Below are 21,611 nucleotides of genomic sequence, written 5' to 3' on the forward strand. Positions count from 1 at the left end.
TTGAAGTAAATTTCAAAATTTACTTTTTTCTGCTCTTTATGTCACAGATATGGTTGCTTTACCAACGTTTAAAATCTTAGCAAGAGATACACTGGTTTCGGCCTTTTCCAGTCTATTAAAATAATTATCTTGTCTTTGCTGTTTATTTTGCCCATAGGCACCATTATTAACACAAAGGGTCAGCAGTATTAAAATTAAAAAGCAAAATGACACAGTATTTCACTTTGAAATAGCCATGAACAAAATCTCGAACATTGAGTGATTAGAAACAAAATGCCTGAAATAACCTCACACTGCAGTGGCTTGCAGCAGACTGAGTGTAAGCTAACCGCCCCCCCACTATACTCCTGTGCTGACAACAGACAAAGGTACAACAGACAATGATGCAACAAGGTCATGGGAGACTGTCCTGGGTCCACACAGTTAAAGCCAACATTTGATTTTTAGCTCCTGTAATGGCAAATTAAGACTATTTCTGGGCTATACTGCATACATCTTCAAATAAATAATCGGAAATGAAAGCATCAAGCAGCAGAAGTAATATTTCAGAATAACAACCAGTGCACTAAAAGTAGATACTGTACTTTTTTTGGGGGGGGGGGGGCAGCGGTTTGTTGTTTTTTTGTTTGTTATTTGGTTTTTAGGAGCATTAGCAACTAAGGCCATATTGCTCCGGGATATGTGGTGGTCATTCCCTGACCTTTCCGCATCCTCCGTATTTGGTGGTGACGGGCTCGAACCCCGGTCTAATCAAGAAGCGCGTGCTACTCACTGCTGCTCCTTCCCACCTGGCTACCGAGGCGCCAGGGGCAGTGGTGGTTCAGATAATTGACTGCTACTATTGGTATATGCAGCAGCTTGGAAATAGCAAGATGTGTGGGATGTCAGGCACTGCTGTGGGTCATCGTGGAACAAATAAATACATGGGCTGTGTTAGGGTAACAAAGAATAAGAACATGTGCATGTATACTTGCATGTATAGTAACACTAGGAGGCACTGTAAACAAATTTGATGAATTTGAAGTAAAGTCATGAAATGCAGACATTGTAGGAATAGTGGAAATATGGTATCACTTACACATAAGCGATGTTGAATTTGAACATGGGTAGTACCAGTGCTTTTTTTGGGATGGTACGCAACAGTACGGTGTACCGGCACCTTTATTAACAGTGACGTGTGACATTTGGATGCAGAGTACTTCGAAATTTATAATATTCCTAAAATTTTTTTCACATGTTTACCTATTATTCAAATAAGCTTAAAATGATTTAACTAAATTTGCATTTTTCACTGTTTATTGTTAAGATATTTTCTATATAAAACTGTATAAACATTTTTATAATTCTAAATTACTCAGGCGGGCCTCTGTTTAACGAAGTCCTTTATAGCGAATCATTTTGAATTCCCTTTGGAATTCAAAATGATTCGCTATAAAGTAACATTTAAAATACTTTCCGCTGAGTGTAGAAAATTTTCATATAGCGAATGGATTAGAGAGAATTAACTCAGTACACACTGTTCGCATTTCTGGCCTTCAGGCAATTAGGCTGCTGCGCGAATTAAGAGATCTAAAGGGATTACCATTCTACAACTTAGTTGTACCTGGTAAAACCTATCCAACCACCTGTCCCACATATGGTGAAGTTGTGCTGGTCAACAGTGAGCAGATCAAGGGACACTACTGCAGTGGTGTCCAACCTTTTCCCGTACAGGGGCCATATTAAAAAAAATTCAAAGTTAGATTTCTTTATTGTGTTACATTTTTCATATCTTGTTACAGGTAAAAGTAAAATTGAAAATATTCGAAAATTTTATTAAGTGCAACACACAATTACATTTACTGAACAAAACATTTAATGAGAAAATTTTTTTGATAATTAACAAAAATTAAAATGCTGGTTTATTTCACTATCTGGGCGGGCTGTAGGTTGGACACCACTGTGAATCAACTGTAAGCACCTCATTCGAGAATTAGGAGAGAGCCTGATTTTCTTTTACCCTGAAAAATAATCATTGTTCTTTCGCGGAAGTGCGTTATCCACATTTTTCCGTAAATTTTCCCTATCTTTGTTTACATGGCACAGTACCTGAATATCGGAATGACAGTGACATTTCGGACAGTTTCAAAAAAAGAAAAGAAAAAATTAAAATTTAAGAACTAGTGACAATACTGATGACGAGAGAAGGAAAACGAGGACAACGAAGGTATTAAGCCTTCTAAACACGAACTGTTGGCATTTGGTGAAAATGAAGTTAGAAAATTGTCAATTAGGTTACAGTTAAACGAAAGAGATACAATTCATGGATTTCGGAATCCCTAATTGAAAAGGTGGTTTCGGAAGAATTGAAGCATTTCATGGACGCTCTGAGTGCGATACCAATTTAATCGAGTGAATGTGAACAACGATTTTCACAAATGAATCTGATCGCCAGCCCAACCAGAGCTTCCTTGATGACAAAACTGTTTCTTAAAATTATAGGCGCACCGCTGACCTATTTCGATCCAGCAAAATATGTCGATTCGTGGCTGCTTCGGAAACGTCATTCAGCAAGAAAGACACAAAGAGGAAGAAAAAAAGTCGGCAAGGGAGAGAGAGAGAGAGAGAGAGATAATCTTTATTACCCTTCACGGCCATAAAGCCAGGGGCTACTGGATGAGAACTTAATAAAAATTTGGAATATTCTGCAAAAGCTTTATTATGAAATTATTTTTACTTATGTTATTTATTTTTACTTGTTTGTTTGTTTGTTTGTTTGTTATTTGGTTTTTAGGAGCATTAGCAACTAAGGCCATATTGCTCTGGGATATGCGGTGGTCATTCCCTGACCTTTCCGCATCCTCTGTATTTGGTGGTGATGGGCTCGAACCCCAGTATAATCAAGAAGTGTGTGCTACGCACTGCTGCTCCTTCCCACCTGGCTACGGAGGCGTCATTTATTTTTACTTATTAGGATGCGGAAGGTTAGGGAATGACCACCGCATATCTCCAGCCTGGATAAAGGGTGAGGGTTGGCGTCAGGAATGGCATCTGGCCATAAAAATTGCATGCCAAAACAATAAAAAAAAAAACGCTGACTCCATATATAATGAGAAAAAGAGAGGACAAAAAAAAAAAAAATTATTTTTACTTATTTATTTTTAGGGTCCTTAGTCTAACGAAGAACCTTAAAAATAATAAGTAAAAATAAATGTCACTCGATTGTCCATCTGTCATAGCATTTTATCTCCTGAACCACTCAATCAATTGACTTGAAATTTTGCATGGGTTTGTACATCATGTGAGCCAACATACGCCATATTGATCGTTGTTGACAAAAATTTGTTTAAGAAATGGGGGGGGGGGTAAAATTTTTTTGACAACCTATAGCTTATTATACACCATTGGAAAGAGCTCAACGAGTAGGTTTAAAATATTTTTAAAATTAAAAATGGCAGCGCCAGATAGGAAAATGTAATTTTTGTGTCCTCCTCCCACTATTTCCATTGCTAATGGAGCTAAAAATTTAAAAATCACATTAGCTATGTGTTATTCGATGCTTATCAAGGGAAAACTATTCCGATTTTTGTGTTAAAATTAAAAAAACAATTTTTTATTGCACTTCAATAGTGCACTTCTTTGTATTAAGTAACTCTCCTTTTGAAAAGATTGCTAAATACTTATTTAATAATTCTATAAAGGTCATTTATAAATTTTGCGACGAGAACTATTTTTTAACAATTTTCAAAGTTGGAGTTGTCCCGACAAGGAAGTATTCAGAGAGCCAGTGCTGAGGTGGCGGTAGTGGGGAGGCACCTGCGTTTAGTCTTCCATGGCCCTCACCTGCCAGTTGCCTCTCCCCCCCAAGACTTTAATCACTTCTCCAGGAAGAAGTCAGAGTCGCTTCTCAAACCCTTGCCATTCACAACAACTGGAAAGACTCAAATAGACAACGTTTTCATTAGTTCCTCAGTTTTAGGCCAAGCCGGGGTACTAGAAACTTTTTTCAGTTACCATAAAGCTCTATTTGAGATACTACACTAACGACCATTCGTGACTACGGACCTTCATCCTGAGTGCCCGGCACTCAGTAGTTGATCGATTTATTTATTTATTTATTTTACTCACATTTTACTTATTTTTTTATATACTTGAATAAATTTATGCTTAATAAACTGTGTTAATATACTAAATTTGTTGTTCTTATTCCAAAATCATTACTACTAAAGTAACAATATCAAGAAAAAAAATTTTTTTAGAGTACTTTTCATATCCTTTTAATTTTCAATTTTTCCTGATAGCAAAGAATGAGTACCGGCACCTATTTTTTTTACAAAAAAAGCACTGGGTAGTACAACATATACAGGAAGGACAGATGGAGGAGTTATGCTCTTAGTTAAGAAGCATATTAAATCTACGGTAGTATATCCAGTTGACATGGGTGGCGAGTGCAATGTTGAGTCAATTTGGTGTGATATACACACTGGAAAAACAAAATTGAGAGCTAGAAGTGTGTTGTAGGATTAATGATTGTGATGAGTATATCAAACAGCTATACAGAGAAATAAAGTTGGATAGTAAATCAGAATGTCTCAATAATGAGGGATTTTTAACTTTCCAGATGTTGACTGGAATTTGTGGGTTGGTCACACACCCTAGCTAGACTTTTGTGGATTACTTTGATGATAGGTTCTCTTGATTTGGTTATCAGCAGTGATTCTTCATGCATTAAGGATCTGCAGGAACTGTGTGGTGCTACACTGATGGCGATAGAGAACAAAAAGGACCCTGGGGGATAATTGTGCAGCCAGATATGAAGTTTTCTGAGCAGTGCAGTAGTTTGCTCATGGAGTCTTGTCAATTATATACAGGAATTTTTCTAGCAGGGATAAGGAGGTGATTATCCCCTTGTATAAGGCAATGGTCAGACCACACCTTGAGTACTGTATACAGGTCTGGAGGCCTCATTTTAAGAAAGATGTAGAGCTGTTGGGAAGAGTACAGAGAAGGGCAACAAGATTATTGAATGGAGTAAAGTGTTGCTCTTACGAACAAAGGCTTAAGTTTTGCAAATTACAGTGTCTGGAGATTAGACACCTGTGAGGTGATCTGATTGAGGTGTATAAGGTCTTGAATGGTTTGAGCATGCTCAATGCTGATGAGATTCTTCCTTTTGCTCAGAATAATCACCAGAGAGGGCATAAATTCAAATTGAGGAAAGACAGTTGAAGGATAGATGTGCAGAAGTTTGCCTTTAGTTAGTGGGTGGTTGATTGCTGGAACAAACTTCTATCTGTTGTTGTAGAAGTTGATAGCTTAAATAGATTCCAGGCAGAACTAGACAGACATTTGGAGCAAGTGGATGGGTGAAATGAGAAGGTTTTTTTATTTATTTATTTATTTTTTTGACTGATGCTTGCTTTCTTGCATCATATACTTTTACTAATGCTAATATCCCGTAGGCTTCTCGTTGATTAAGATTTCAGTGCATCTCGGTAATTGAGATTTAAACCGTAAAATGTAAGACCAAATCCACACTGGGATGACTAACAACATTTTTGCACAAATTTTCTGTTAGGCAGCAATGTTTTTTTGTGCAGACATTGCTGCACAAGAATTTGTGCAGCAACGTCTACAATACTGTTATGTTCTGGTTCTGCATTTCCATTTCCCAATGGATGGCCATCCAGACAACTACCGCCAGATGAGTGGATTTGCTGTAAAAGGTTTTTGATCATTAATTTAATAGTTTATTTAATGACATCTATTTTTGCAAAAACAAATACAAAAACTTAAATGAGACTTTGTTGCTTACCCATTTCCTGATTCCAAGAATGCTACAGCATCATTGATACGCTCAAGAGGAAGGGTGTGAGAAATAAGGTCATCTGTCATCAGTTTACCTTCTGTATACTGATCCACTAGTTGGGCCAGCTCATGACGAACTACATAATCTAAAAAATAATAATAATAAAAAATTCTTAAAATAATTCTTCCTTGCAGCATGAACTTTGGATATTAGCTCTTGACATTACCGAGCGAAAAACACACACAGTTAGGGTGTTATGAAAGGCTCACACAAGTCAATTGATTATGCACAATGAAAAACAGAAACACCACATATTGGGGAAATTTGACACCAAGGTTAAAAATGGTTCAGAAATGTTTCAGTTTTGTTAGCAGCTTTTAATATGTGAATTGAAAACAAATATTTTTGGGATTTCATTTTCTTGATTGACGAAGCTAAGTTCAAAATGAACACAGTACACTATCACTCAAACATGCATATCGATCTGTTGTGACTTTGCAAACAATGTATCAATGTTCACTGTGGGTATTTTGAATTTGCGATTTTAAAGTAAATTTTCGTACCAAAAAAAAAAAAAAAAAAAAAAAAAACACCACCCTGCATCTGTATGTGCTTTAGTATTAATGGAGTAAATAAGTAAAGTATTTATATATTATTTAGGAACATCTAGTATTCATAATTTTGAAAATAACAAAAGTAGGAGAGTTATACAACTTTTTCACCAGAGCAGACTAAATACTCAAAAGCTAGCAGAGTAGGGAAAGCAATACAACAGCATTAAGATGAAAACAAAAAATTTTTTTATTTGGTGGCAGTTGCAATTCTTTGAAAATAATGACAAAAGAATAATGGACAAATGTCCATTTGATATCCAGAAAGACTTAGTTCTAAACGGCACCACCACACTGTTGCACACAAAAATAAGTAATGATTCAATAAATACTTGACTTTACAATAAATTTTAAAAAATAGGTATTAAATAAAGTAGGTGTGTCATTTCACTTTTCTGTTATACTGAAAATTTATATCTATTAGGTAATAGCACCTACCTCCAAGTACTGTTCCTTTTAACTTTTTTCCCAGAAGCAATTCAAAAACATTTACCGGTAATTCAGCACTCTCAACAGTCATTCCCACTATTATACAATGGCCTATGCGTGGGTGTATAGCCATAAAGGCAGATTTCTGAAAAATATTGAAACAAAAGAAGAAACTTCATTTGGGTGATATTTTTTAAGTGAAATTAATTAGGGTGAATCAGAAGTACCTATTACATATTAGCATTATCACTAGTTGAGGCATATGATGCAAGAAAACAGGCTTATACAGCATCAGCCGAAAAAAAAAAAAAAAAACCTTCCCATTTCACCCATCCAGTCACTCCAAATATATGGTTAGTTCAGCCTTAAATTTATGGAAATCAACCACCTGCTGGCTAAAGCCAAACTTCAGTATATCTATTCTACAACTGTCTTTCCTCAATTTGAATCTATGCCCCTCAGGTTCTTAAGTTGAGCAAGTGATAGTATCCCATCAGAATTGAGCCTGCTCAAACCATTGAAGATTGTCTTGCAGGTGCCTAGTCTCCAGATGCTGCAACTTTCAGAATTTAAGTCTCTCTCTCTCTCTTGGTAAGAGCACCGTTTTGTTCCTCTCACCAATCTTGTTGCCCTTCTCTGTACTTGTTCTAACAACTCTACATCCATCATAAAATGAGGCCGCCAGACCTGTATGCAATACTCAAGGTGTGGCCTGACCATTGCCTTATACAAAGGGATAATCACCTCCTTGTCTCTGCTAGCAAAATTCCTATATATCATTGACAAAACTCCATGAACTCTTCTGGCAGCCCATCTGCACTGCTCAGAGATATTCATATCTGACTGTACAATTATCCCCAGATCTTTTTCATTCTTCACTTCCCTGAGTGTAGTACCACACAGTTGGTACTTTTTGCTTGGGTTACTGCTTCCCATATGGAGTACTTTGCATTTGTCAATGTTAAACTTCAGTTGCCACTTCTCAGCCCATCTGCCTAACTTTTCAAGATCCTGTTGCAGTAGCATACTGTCTTTACTATCATTACAACCCTGCCAACCTTTGTATCATCTGCAAATTTGGACATTAAGCCTGATATACCTTCATTGATATCATTGATAAATACACAAAACAACAATGGGCCCAGCACCGAACCATGGGGTACTCCACTAAGAACATTAGTCCACATAGAGCAGTGTCCATTTATTACAACTCTCTGCCATCTTCCACTCAACCATCCATTTATCCATTGCAGCAACTTACTCTTAATGTGCCATACCACTCCAGTTTGTACAGCAGTCTTTGATGTGCAAAAGTATCAAACCCTGATATCACCTACTACAAGTTAAAAGCTGAAACACCAAAATGGAAAGGGCCATTGATTGTCCTGTTTGAAGTTGACCAGAGTATAACCCCAGAAGAGCTTAAAGAAGAAATATATCTCAAGAACCTGAGTATACCCCAAGAGCTCACAGGAGATCTAGTGAGTATGGGTTTAGCACACCCAGGATCCTGAGCTGGATATTATTATTCTTCTCTTTCTTGGTGAATCCATTCTACTTCTGAATCTCTCTCTCTCTCTCAGGGTAACTCAGAAATTTTTTTTAGCTGGTGCAGCATAAGCCTCAGCCTTTCTTGCACTATATGGCTAGTAATAATAATAATAATAATGCCTTGAATGCTGTGTGCAAGCCAACGTTGATGGGATTCTTCCTCTTGCTCAGATTCCACACCTGAGGGGGAATGAATTCAAATTAAGGAAAGAGTTGTAGAATTTGTCTTTAGGTCTTTAGCCATCGGGTGGTTAATTGATGGAACCAACTTCCATCTGTCATTATGGAAGTTCACAGCTTAAATAAATTCAAAGCTGAACTAGACAAACTTTTGGAGTGAATGGATGGGTGAAACAGGAAGGATTTTTGTTTTTTGTTTTTCTTTTGTGGCTGATGCTAAGTGAGCTTGATTTCTTGCATCATATGCCTCTACTAATGCTTGATTCATAATATAGATGGTAAATTATAGCTTTGCAGAATAAGTCTTATTGATGGAGTGTGAAGGCATATTTATTTTTGAAAGTTTTTTTATTTTATATTCTCTAAACTCTGTTCATTTCCTTATGACTTTCCCTGTGTACTCGTCACCTTAGTATTGTCTACTCTGACAATTGCCACTTATGTGTGGCAATAGCTCCCCTGAAGCACTTAAAGAAACTAAAACCTGTAATGTTATGCTATAATGAGGGTTTTACAAATGTGTATACAGGGCAAGATGTCTCATGAGAAATCAGGAGCAAATACAAGAAATAAGCACCAATGCATATATTAAGTCAAATTATTTACAAATGCATACATAATTCACAATTACATTATTCATCTTCTTCTTTATTTAACTTTTAAATGATATTTTTATGCCTGCTTTTGATCATTAAAAGTGCTTAATTCAGTTAAGCAAAGGAAGTATTATAAATAAATAAATAAATTTTCTGTTTATACTCCGGGATGACCAAATGGTCAGAGGATTTCACAAGATAGACAGAATACAAGAAACAGCACCATATTTAGCAGTCACGGGCTTGAACCCAGTCACTCATGGCACGTGTATTTATGCACCTGTGCCCTGAACACGCGGCTATAAGTTTACAGTAGGATTATGGAGGCAGTTGTCAATAATTAATTGCATTTGTAGTGACGTAATTGTCTTGCCCTCTTCTCCCATTGGCTCGAATAAATATCACTAGTAGGAAAACTTTTTTAATGTACAGATAGATAGATATTTAAAAGTAAAAATTAAGTTGACAAGGATGGAATAACAATATTCTATTGATGTCGAGTATCTAGCCATTGTGAATATATCATATAGACTACACATTCGCATAATAAGGCACAGTACTATAAACTCAACATGATAGTGAAAATTTTGGAGACAGTGAAGGTTTCTCCTAGAAGGCTGTGAATGATATAGTTTTGGGGAGGAAAATGCTTGCTTACTGGTGTTTTATTCTCTGGTGTTAAGTAAATGAAACCGGGTGAAATATGTCAAGAAGGCACATCACTTTCCCTTTACCCTTTACTAAAATTCCATACTTTTCTTAATTTAATCAACAATATTGTCTTACTTGCTAACTATATATTTTCCTCTTTTCTTAAAAAACAAAACAAAAAAAAACCACCTTCGTGTTAAAATAATACAAATCAAGTACCTGTTAAAGTGTTAAAAAATGCTATCATTTTTTATCCCTTTCGCCTGTTTTTTTTAAAAGCAATTATTCTTTAAAGTGTCCTATACTTTTTCCACAGTCTATACAATAATCTGACGGAATGAACTCCGTTTAACTTCGGTTTCGTAACGGCAATCAGTCGCCTCCCTTGGGGGAAGCTGTGGTTGAAATGATACACCGCATTTAGTGCCCAGAGCAATTAAATGACATCAGTCACCGCTCTCCCTGACGGCAAAGGGCAGTCCAGTCTGCGTATGCTTAATTGCTCACGAGTGAAAAGAGCAGATTGCGACTTTGACAGAAGAGCGTGAGAAATTAGAACATGAGACATAATCCCTTACGAGATCGAAACTAATAAACTCAATGACTGTCATTCTAAAATTCTGTTCGCATGAGCATATCGATTTATGTTCGATGACGTGATTTTAAAACAAAAGGAACTGCCTTACACAAACATGGAATTTCCTTTCCTCTCACAATATTTCATTTTTAGTGGCGCCAATTCACAAAGATGACAGTCCCCAAATGAAGTTCTTTGCCCAGCATTATTGACTTGTGATTTCAGAACAGGTCAGGGCAAATTAAGGGGGAAAAACCAGAGGTATTTATATGAAAAAGGGGAAAGAAAAGAAATCTTTTTCTTTGGACAGTCTTATGGTAGGTTTCGGAGTTTCGAGGTTGAAAAAGTGAGAGAGCGGATTCAGAAGCCAAGCGAAAGATTAAGTCGGCAGAGAGAGAAAGTAAAAGAAGTTAGCCCAGAATCGTACGAATGGATAGAAGAGAAGGACTAAGAAGTGCCGGGGACAAACTACCATTTGTTGGTAATTGAGTTTTTCTTAAACAACATAACCTAATCACTCGAAGTTAATCATATTTTCCCACTGCCTTTAATTCACATGCACTGACCTCTCTTCTTATTAAAGTCATTCTGACAAATGTATATCTATTTTTTTAGTTAGAAGTAACAGTAAGCACGAATTGCCCAATTAGTTGTTTTAATACTAATTGTAATTGTTATGTTGACAGATGTATTCGTATTCAATTAATGGAACAAATGTATTCGTATTCAATTAATGGAACAATTAATTAATGAACAATCATCAGCGATTGTGAATCAATGTTAGAGACTTAGTGGAAAAGCCACATGAAGAACATTACAAAACTGTAATACTGCTATCAGCAAGATAATGCTTGCATTCAGTTAATTTACCTATCAATCACATATCAATTATTCTAATTTTTAGCCAGTTCAATTGTACTCATGTATATAACTTATATGTTTAATAAATCTTGTTTTGTTGATCATTTTGCCTTGTGACAATTCTCTGATACACATAATTTATATAATTATTGAGTAGTTTTTAAGTTGGAGTTATGCGGGCTCTAGGTTCACCTTAAGGAGAACCTTTGAGTTAATCACAATGCAATCTTAATGCTGCGGGCTTACTCATATTTAAGTCTGAGTGGGCTTGAGGGTGCAAGATTTTGTCCTAATCCAACTACTTGACTTTCATTTGAAACCCAGGCCTTCTGGAAACACATATTAATGTGCAGCCTTGTCAGAAGCTGAGTGATTCATAGAGAACGTTGTTTAGGCAAGCATACACATTAAAACAGAAGGAAGCCAGTGGAACATACCAATTTAAATCCATATTTTATTCTGATTTATTTCCATCAATTAAATATATATTCAAAATTTTCATTATGTATATTTATTAAGCAGTAATTTTTCATACTATTCAGTTCATATTACTATTAAAAAAAATTGAAATCCTTCCTATTTGAGATGAAGAAGCTGAAGGCAAAATTTTAAATAAGATCAATAACTATAATTAGCAATATATTATAGAATATCTTCATGGTATATCCTACAACTACAATATGGATTAAAAAAGTAAAGGATTTGTAGTTTTATAGTTTATTTTCCAGGATTATTAAAAAAGTTCAAAGATGTATACTTAACTGTGCAATAAATTCTCTTCTAATAAACATGTGTGTTCTGAATAAATAATCTATTACACTAATATATTTGACTTAACAAATTTTCATTAAAAAATTTATAATAATCCTAAATGAAAACATGTATACAAGTTTCTTTTCAAAATAATTTTTGTTGCCGAGTTTACCATTGCTGAGTTGTAGTGTACCCGGTATGTCTGCCAGGGGAAAAAGCAGATGACATTGCACAGCAAATATCATCTTTTAAAGTACAAAGGGTGATATCGTTGTACACATCAGCACTAATGACATGAAAAGTAGATCTGCAGATTTACAAAGGGAGTTCAAAAGGTGACACAAGTAACTATAGACCTGTTAGTTTAACTTGTGTCTGTGGAAAATAATGGAGTCACTGGTTAAAGAAGCATTGCAGGATCATCTAGACAAGAGCAGTAATACAGCATGAGTTTGTTAAAGGACGGTCTTGTCTGACCAATTTGATTGGATAAAATGATGTGGTCACAAAGGAACTGAATGTCGAAAATAATTTTGATATCATATACTTGGATTTCAGGAAAGCTTTTGATACTGTTGCACATGGAAGATTGGTGTACAAATTGGAGAGATATGGCATTAAGGGTAAGTTGCTACAATGGATAAAGGGATGATTGAGTGGGAGACAACAGAGGGTGGTAATCAATCGACACTGCTCTTCATGGACAAAATGTTATTAGTGGAGTTCCCCAGGGGCCACTGCTGTTTTGTGTGTATTCATCAATGATATTGATGAAGGTGTGTTTGTTACTTGATTTTTAGGAGCATTAGCAACTAAGGCCATATTGCTCCAGTGATATGTGGTGGTCATTCCCTGACCTTTCCGCATCCTCTGTATTTGGTGGGCATGGACTCGAACCTCTGTCTAATCAAGAAGTGTGTGTGTGCTATGCACTGCTGCTCCTGCCCACCTGGCTACAGAGGGGCCGATTGATGAAGGTATATTAGGCTTAATGTCCAAGTTTGCAGATGATACAAAGGTTGGCAGGGTTGTTAACGACAGTAAAGACAGTATACTACTCCAACTGGATCTAGACAAGTTGGTCAAATGGGCTGAGAAGTGGCAACTGAAGTTTAACATTGACAAATGCAAAGTACTGCATATGGGTAGCAATAACCCAAGAAAAATGTATCAACTGTGTGGTACTATACTTAGGAAAGTGGAAAGTGAAAAAGATCTGGGGGTAATTGTGCAGTCAAATTATCATGTCAATGATATATAGGAATTTTGCTAGCAGGGACAGGGAGGTGATTATCCCATTGTAGAAGGCAATGGTCAGGCCACACCTAGAGTACTGTGTACAGGTCTGGAGGCCTCATTTTAGGAAGGATGTAGAGTAGTAGTAGTAGTAGTAGTAGTAGTAGTAGTAGTAGTAGTGGCATTTGATGCAAGAAAGCAAGTGTATGAGCTTATGCAGCATCAGCCAAAAAAAAAAAAAAAAAAAATCACACCATTCCCTCCAAATGCCTGTCCAGTTCCTCCTTAAATTTATTCAACCTATCAACTTCCACAATGACAGATGGAAGTTTGTTCCAGCAATTAACCACCTGCTGGCTAAAGGCAAATTTCCGCACATCTAATCTACATCTGTCTTTTCTTAATTTTAATTTATGCCCCCTTAGGTTCATAATCTGAACAAGTGGAAGGATCCCATCAGAATTCAGCGTGCTCAACCCATTCAAGGTTGCTAGAATGAGTACAAAGAAGGGCAACAAGATTGGTGAGGGAAACAAAGGGGGTGCTCATACCAAGAAAGGTTTAAGTTCTGCAAATTGCAGCACCTGGAGAGTAGGCACCTGTGAGGTGATCTGATTGAGGTGTATAAGGCCTTGAATGGATTGAGAAAGCTACATGCTGATGGGATTCTTCCTCTTGCTCAGATTAAGAACCTGAGGGGGCACAGATTCAAATTGAAGAAAGACAGTTTAGCCAGCGGGTAGTTGATTGGTGGAACAGGCTTCCATCTTTTGTTGTGGAAGCTAATAGCCTAATAAATTTAAGGTTGAGCTGGACAGGCATTTGGAACGAATGATGGGGTGAAATGAAAGGTTTTTTTTTTTTTTTTTGGCTGATGCTGCATAAGCTTGCTTTCTTGCATCGTATGTCTCTACTAATGCTAACGTAGTGTTAGTGTTCCAAACATTTTACAAATGTCTGTTTTCTTTGAAACAGACTGTTTTCTTTCTACATCTAGTGCTTTAAGCAACTCCATTTTAATTTTAAGCGAAATAGCCTTTGTTTATGCCCTGATTTTTCCATTGTACAGTTTAGTGTGATAAATTTATGGATTTTTTACTAAACACGAAATTTCTGTTAATGGGTAATCCCATTTGTTTAAAATTATAAGGGTGGTGTGCGGCAAGTGGCATCCTTGTACTATCTACATATGGTTTATTATCAGATGTCGGCCTAGTGAATAGAAAGTTGAGTCATAAAGTCATAGTGTTGTTGTTTAAGGGCTTTATGGCACAAGAACAGCAAAGGCCATAATGCGCCCATAAAGTCATAAACAGTAAAAATTTAGTGACGACGCACCAGCCAGTATATTTTTTTGTTCATCTGATATGCAAAATCTTTTTGTTTTGTGTTAAGTGTTTTTTGTTTCATGTTAAGAGAAAATAAATGTAGGAAATCACATAGCATTTTGTCGGGATCAGAATATTTTTTCATGTTAACCGATTTTTCATGTTAAACGTTTTCCAGTGTATATTCTTCCTTTCATAGTAAAATTATAAAAATTATATTCATGCTGTTAGCATACTACATCTACTTTTCTAAACTTACCATTACATCAACATTCCCTACACAAACTAGACAGTAATCAAGGCCTCCATCAGTTGATTCTCTAAGAATTTCGTCAATAGGTTTTTTGCTATCATTTGGATTGATGAACTCTGTGCATCCGAGCTTCATAGCTGTAAGATACAGATGACAAAACAATAAATATTTATAAATTACATATTATGTGATACTAAATAAATATTAAAGGAAATATAGCATTAATATCAAGCCAAAAACTTTATTCATATTCATAAAAAGGAAGTAAATTGTAAGAATTGAAGTAAATTTATTACTTTTACAACCCCCTCCCACAAATACTGTAAAGAGGAGTATAACTTCTACTCTAATACCGTGTGACCAAAAGTAGTTGGGTCCATAAAGATAGTTATAAAAACACTTATTCTCTAAAATACCTCTAATTCTCAAACCTAACACAGAGCTGGGCCACCTTTGGCCTGTATAACAACCTCAACAAACATGGGCACACTTTGACAACTTCCAGAAGGGATACCTGAAAATTCATCTTTGTTCCTTTTGCGAAACAGCAGCCAAATCTGGTTTGAAAGAAAGTACTTGCTTAATGCAGTGCTACAATTTGTTCCGTAGGCACTTGATTTCAGATCTGAGTTCTGATCCGGCCATCTTCACTTTTTGACATCATTGTCTGCAAACTAGTGTGCATGATGAGGAACATTGTGTAGACAACACATAATTGGCCACAATGTTCAATTAGATCGTTGCCTTCATGGTTTAAAGTACTATCCACAGTCTGGAAAACTGCGGGTAGTACTTTGAGAATATATTGCAGTTTTGTCATTTGGAGAGATCGGGTTCGAAACCTGGTACATACTGCAGGAATTTCTACAGGTCTATCCAATCAAGGCTTTAGTTAAGCTGATCTCAGATGAAGAGAGTTAAACTTTTCCCATTAATTATTTCGGGTTTTTCATTCAACAAAACAACCAAATAAGTCTGAATACATATCGTTTAAGTTGCTTGTGTGCCTAAATTACAACAATAAGTGTTACCACAGATGGATCAGACCTGAAATAGTCTCATACCATTAACCCACATCAGCAAATTTTGAGATTGAGACAATGCACTCCAATAGCAAGCGATCTCCATGCAATATCCACACCCAAACACATCAGTAATCCCAGGGGCTCACATCTGGTGAGTATGGGCTTGGCACACCCAGGGTCCTGAGCTGAATATCATCATTCTTCTCTTTCTTGGCGATTCCCTTCTCCTTCTCTCTCTCAGGGTAACTCAGTTTCTTTTTTGCCTGGTGCAGCAAAACCCTCAGGCTTCCTTGCACTATATGGCTAATAATAATGATGATGATAATGAGAACGAAATAATATGTAGAGAGATTTGTAACAATATATCATCTTTTATGCCACTATTTTCAGCGATTAATGAGAAAAAAGAGCCATCACCAAAAAATTCATTCACAATATAACTACACTACTTCCATTATCCTCAGAAAATGGTTTTTGCCCTCATTATATACCTCCCGTATGCTTACTGGACATGGTTTACCTAATGCAAAAACTTTACTAATTTAGACTTTCTAATACTCCCATATTCTAATACATACCAACAAACTTCCATCTGTCATTGTGGAAGTTGATAGCTTAAATAAATTTAAAGAAGAACTGGACAAACTTTTGGAACAAATGGATGGGTAAAATGGGAATGTGTGTTTTTTTTTTTTTTTTTTTTTTTTGGTTGATGCTATATAAGATTGCTTTCTTGCATCATAAGCCTCTGTAGTGTGTTGCAATTATAACACCTAACAAAATAAAGTTATATCGGGATAGCCTTTTTCTGAACTATACTGTACTTCAGGCTGAGGCCTGATTCAGATTTAATTAATATTTAGATTACTAGTTAATAATTACATGGAGAAAGTATATAGAGGATCTATACATGGAAATATGATGAGAAAGGAGAACAACAAAACTTAAAACAAGGTCAAATATTTAAAGAAGAATTTGACCTAGCTTTAAAGTTACTTCCTAACAACAAAGCTTCTGGTATAGATAATATTACAGCAGAATTAATAAAGAACAGTGGAGATCAAGTCAAGCAATCACTATTTGGATTGATTTTGAAAGCATATAGAAGGAAAATGGCCAGAAGAATGTTCAACCATCATAGTACCAATACCAAAAAAATCTGCACCAACCAAATGCAAAGACTACAGAACCATCAGCCTCATATCACATGCATCAAAATTCTCTTAAAAATCATAAAAATACGAATAGAATCCTACATCAAACACTTTTTAGAGGATAAACAATGTGGGTTCAGAAAGAACTTATCTACAAAAGGAATAGGAATGTTAAGATTCATAGGTGAAAGAATGATAAACAATGGCAGGAATCCGTATGTGTGCTTTATTCACTATGCAAAAGCATTTGACACGGTAATTTGGAATAAGCTTTTTCCTCTACTAGAAAACATGGGATGTCCACAAAGATTAATTAGGCTAATATTTGACTTGTATAAAAGACAAAAGGCCATCAGCAGGTTAAATGGAGAATTGACAGAAACAGCAAAAATAGGGAGAGGAGTGAGGTAAGGATGCCTGTTTTCCCCAAGTTTATTTAATATATTTGCAGAATTAATAGTGAAAGAAGCATTTGATGGTAAAAAGTTAGGTATAAAGATAGGTGGTAGAACACTTAGCACAATCAAGTTTGCATGTAGCCCAAGACTGTTATCCAATACACTAAAATAGTTAACTAAGAAAGTGAAGAAATATGGAATGAAGATTAACACTAATAAAACAAAGATTATGATTATAAGTAAAAAAGCCAAAATAATTTCACAATGAAACTGATGGAGAAAAAATAGAACAGGTAACAAAATTCAAATATCTAGGACAGATTATAACACAAGATTCTTCTTGCCACAGTGAAATCAGTTCAAGAATTGCAATGGCAAAACAAGCATTTAGAGGTAAAATCTCTTTACTAAGCCAAAGAAATATATCACTAGACATAAGAAAAAGAATTATGAAAACATACATTTGGTCAATTGCTTTGTATTCAGCAGAAACATGGACATTAAACAAAACCAACTTGAAAAAATTAGAGGCTTTTGAGATGTGGTGCTGGCAGAGAATGGAAAAGATTAGCTGGACAGAAAAAATGAGTAATAACATGGTTTTAGAACGTGTAGGAGAAGAAAGACTCGCTAAGAAGAATCAGAAGACAGTAGCTACAATGGATCGGACACACCATGAGGCATAGAGGGATGTTACTGGATGTTCTGGAAGGCAAAATACCAGAAAAAAGAAAACAAGGAAGACCAAGAAACACCATCATAAATACAATTCTGAAGGAAACTGGGCTTCGAAGCTATGCAGAAGTGAAACACCTAGCACAAGACTGTGAGAAATGGAAACAGCTCATCAAAGGGGCAAACCAGTTGATAGACTGATACACTGAAAAAGAAGTTGATAATTTTGAAATCAGTAATACAAACCTAGTTCACGTTTTGCCATATTGGTGTCCACACCTATGATACGTTTAGCTCCTTGTGCCTTACATCCTATAACTGCACTCAAACCAACTCCACCTAGTCCAAAAACTGCACACGTAGATCCCGTACGTACTTTAGCACATCTAACAGCAGCACCATAACCAGTTGGGACACAGCATCCAAACAAGCATACCTTGTCTAGTGGTGCCTTGGGGCTGATCTGCAATATAAAATCATTAGGATAATTGTAACTATTGCTATCATTTGTTAAAAGTAAGAAAGTTCATCATGAAAATTGAGCTAAAGTTTCTTCAGATGTACAGAGCTCATTTTTTCTCTTCCTCACACCTACTTGATCAGGAGGTTTTAGTGATGTGCCATGCACGAATGTGATAAAAAAAACACACTGGTTAATGACACATTGAATATTTGAACAAGTTTTTTCCTTTCACATTTCAGACTGACTGCAAGAGATATGCAATATAGTCTAATGTGAAGTATTATGATGTGGTACTGTATTAGGTGTTATAATTGCAACACACTATACATTTCATGGTAGAGTGTTTTAGCATTAGCAGAAGCATATGATGCAAGAAAACAAGCTTGTACAGCATCAGCCAAAAAAAAAAAAAAAAAAAAACACCTATAGTGTCAAAAAAAAAAAAAAAAAATGATATGCAGGTACTCCTTAAAAACTGAGAATTCTATATCACATATACATTGCAATACAGTTTAGAATTTATTTTTATCTCTTTATGTTTTTTTAATTCTCCATCCAAACTATGTTCTTTATTCTGCAATTTTGGATGCAGAGATGAGATTAGCTAGGCCTCATTTAATTCCAAAATGTAGAAAAATAATGAAATATATACATATTTGGTTACCTAAATACAATGGTGGCTCGTGACTCTGATGTTTGGGGGTGCTGCATCTTAAAGTTACATTAAATTGTCTTGGTTATAAGACATGTAGACATACACAGTAATAATAATAATAAGCAAGTTAAAAATACTATGAAACATTAACAGACTTGATCAAACTTTTATTTTAAAAAAAAAAATCCATTCTTCGGTTTTTATTTGTTGAAAATAGATTAACTTTTTTGTTCAAGTTTGGTGCAATGCTGACCAAGCTTTTTCTATTGAAAGCATTTCTTGAGCATTTAGACATTCCTGATTCATAGTACTCCTTAAAAATGTTTTTATTCTTTTTAATGTCGAATGGCAGTGTTTGGGCTCTGAAGTAGTCATCAGAATGGTCAAAAGAACTTTTATGAGTTTTGTAAGTTCACCAACAACTTCAGCTAGATTATTTTATGAGATAAATTTCAGTAAGTCAGTTAATTTTCAATAATTATGTAGATCATGTCTGCTAAAGAAAAATTGTAATTCCATAAGAAGTTTTTCTCGTTCAATCATGGGATATGCCTCAGGAAAGATTGTGCAAGGCTCAAGGGGTAGAATTTTTTTCAGCCTGGACTGTACTTGTTAACAGGAGAGATTGCTTCTACAGGGATGGGATACACTTAAATAGAAAGGGTGCAAGAATATTTGCTGATGCTATCGAGGCAGTGTTAGGTGGGTCGGAAAACTGCTAGCTTGGGGGGAGACAAAGACAAATAGATTAACAGTAGCCACTGGCAGAGGTGAAAGAGATTCTTGCACTGCTTCTATTGGAATGAGCAGAAGCCTGAAAAACAAGATGCAGGATATTTCAGAGACTGCTGGGAGTCATTGCGGTACAAGTAAACACATGGGTTGTGTTAGGGTAGCTAAGAATAGAAACAGGTGCATGTATACTTGCGTGTACACCAATGCTAGGAATTTAGTAAATAAATTTGATGAATTTGAGGTATTGCTCAAAACATCAAAGGCAGATATTGTTGGGATATCAGAGACATGGTGTCACACAGATATAAGGAATGCAGAACTGGAATTTGGGGAGTACAACGTCTACAGAAAGGATAGACTGGATAGGAAGGGAGGAGGGGTTATGCTATTAGTTACGAAATACATAAAATCCAAGGAAGTGAAGCCAGTGGACATCGCTGGATAGTGCAGTGTCGAGTCAGTATGGTGTGACATAAGCATTGGGAGATCAAAATTGAGAGTAGGAGTGGGCTATAGGCCTAATGACTCTGATGAGTATAATAAAAAACTGTACAGGGAAATAGAGTGGGCCAGTAAATCAGAGTGTCTTATAATGGGAGATTTTAATTTACCAGATATTGACTGGAATTTGGGGGCTGGTCACTCACACACTAGCAAGGCTTTTGTGGATTTATTGGATGATTGGTTTCTACATCAGCATGTTCGGGAGGCAACTAGAGGGAGGAATACTCTTGATTTGATTATCAACAGCGATTCTTCATGCATTAAGAATCTGCAGATAAATGAACCACTAGGTGGCAGTGATCACAGTGTGCTGAAGTGGGATTTACTCAAAGAGGTAACTACCATTAGGGGTAAAGGGAAGGATTATTGCTTTCGTAAAGGCAACTACGATGGACTGAGACAGTATTTAAATTCTATATAGTGGGACCAACTGATGATGTTACCAACAGCAAATGCAAAATGGGAAGCATTCAAAGAACTTATCTTGGAAGCTACTAGGCTTTACATACCAACTAAGAAATATTGTTCAAGGTTTAGGCCTAAATGGATGTCGGATGAACTGATGACTCATATGGCAGAGAAGAAACATGCATGGGATACATACAAATTAACACATGACACAGAAGCCTATGAGAGATACAAGTTGATCTGTAACCAAGTTACAAAGGAGGTTAGGCAGGCGAAGGCAGATTACGAGAAATCTTTGGCGAAGGATGCAAAGAAAAACAGCAAAGAGTTCTTTACGTATGTAAACTCTAGAAGGAAGGGGATGAATCAGATTGGTCCACTTAATATCGATGGGTCAACTGTTGATGATCCTGCTCAGGTAGCTAACAAACTAAATGAATATTTTGCATCGACATTCACACATGAGGAGTTATTTAGCGAGGGGAAAGCCAGAGGTGTATTCAACTCTAGCAGTAAGCTAGAGAATCTTGTAATAACTGAGAGTAAAGTGGAGGAGAAATTGTTGAAGATAAACACAAGAAAGGCACCCGGGGTGGATGGGATCTATCCAGTTATATTAAAGGAGGCAGCAGAGGAAGTAAGCAAACCCTTAGCCATAATTATGAGAGCTTCCTTGGACTCAGGGGAGGTACCCACAGACTGGAGATGTGCAAATGTGACCCCAATTCACAAAGGAGGATCAAAGGCTGACACAAGTAATTATAGACCTGTGAGCTTAAC

The 21,611-nt window shown here is 36.2% G+C and overlaps 1 protein-coding gene across 1 annotated transcript in view; it reads right to left on the bottom strand.

Moving 5' to 3' along the window:
• The window catches only part of LOC150081760 (alcohol dehydrogenase class-3-like), a 137,540-nt gene that overhangs the window by 21,279 nt on the left and 94,650 nt on the right, over positions 1 to 21,611 (bottom strand). The window contains exons 7-10 of the mRNA XM_090379624.1: positions 18,313 to 18,529; positions 14,821 to 14,951; positions 6,838 to 6,973; positions 5,795 to 5,933 (exon numbers count right to left, since the gene is read on the bottom strand). Of these exons, the coding sequence (XP_090235750.1) occupies positions 5,795 to 5,933; positions 6,838 to 6,973; positions 14,821 to 14,951; positions 18,313 to 18,529 (623 nt within the window). The remainder of the gene's footprint in view (positions 1 to 5,794; positions 5,934 to 6,837; positions 6,974 to 14,820; positions 14,952 to 18,312; positions 18,530 to 21,611) is intronic.

This window comes from Mastigoproctus giganteus, chromosome 8 (assembly GCF_048544385.1).
Source record: "Mastigoproctus giganteus isolate SK-2022 chromosome 8, ASM4854438v1, whole genome shotgun sequence".
Classification (NCBI taxonomy): domain Eukaryota; kingdom Metazoa; phylum Arthropoda; class Arachnida; order Uropygi; family Thelyphonidae; genus Mastigoproctus; species Mastigoproctus giganteus.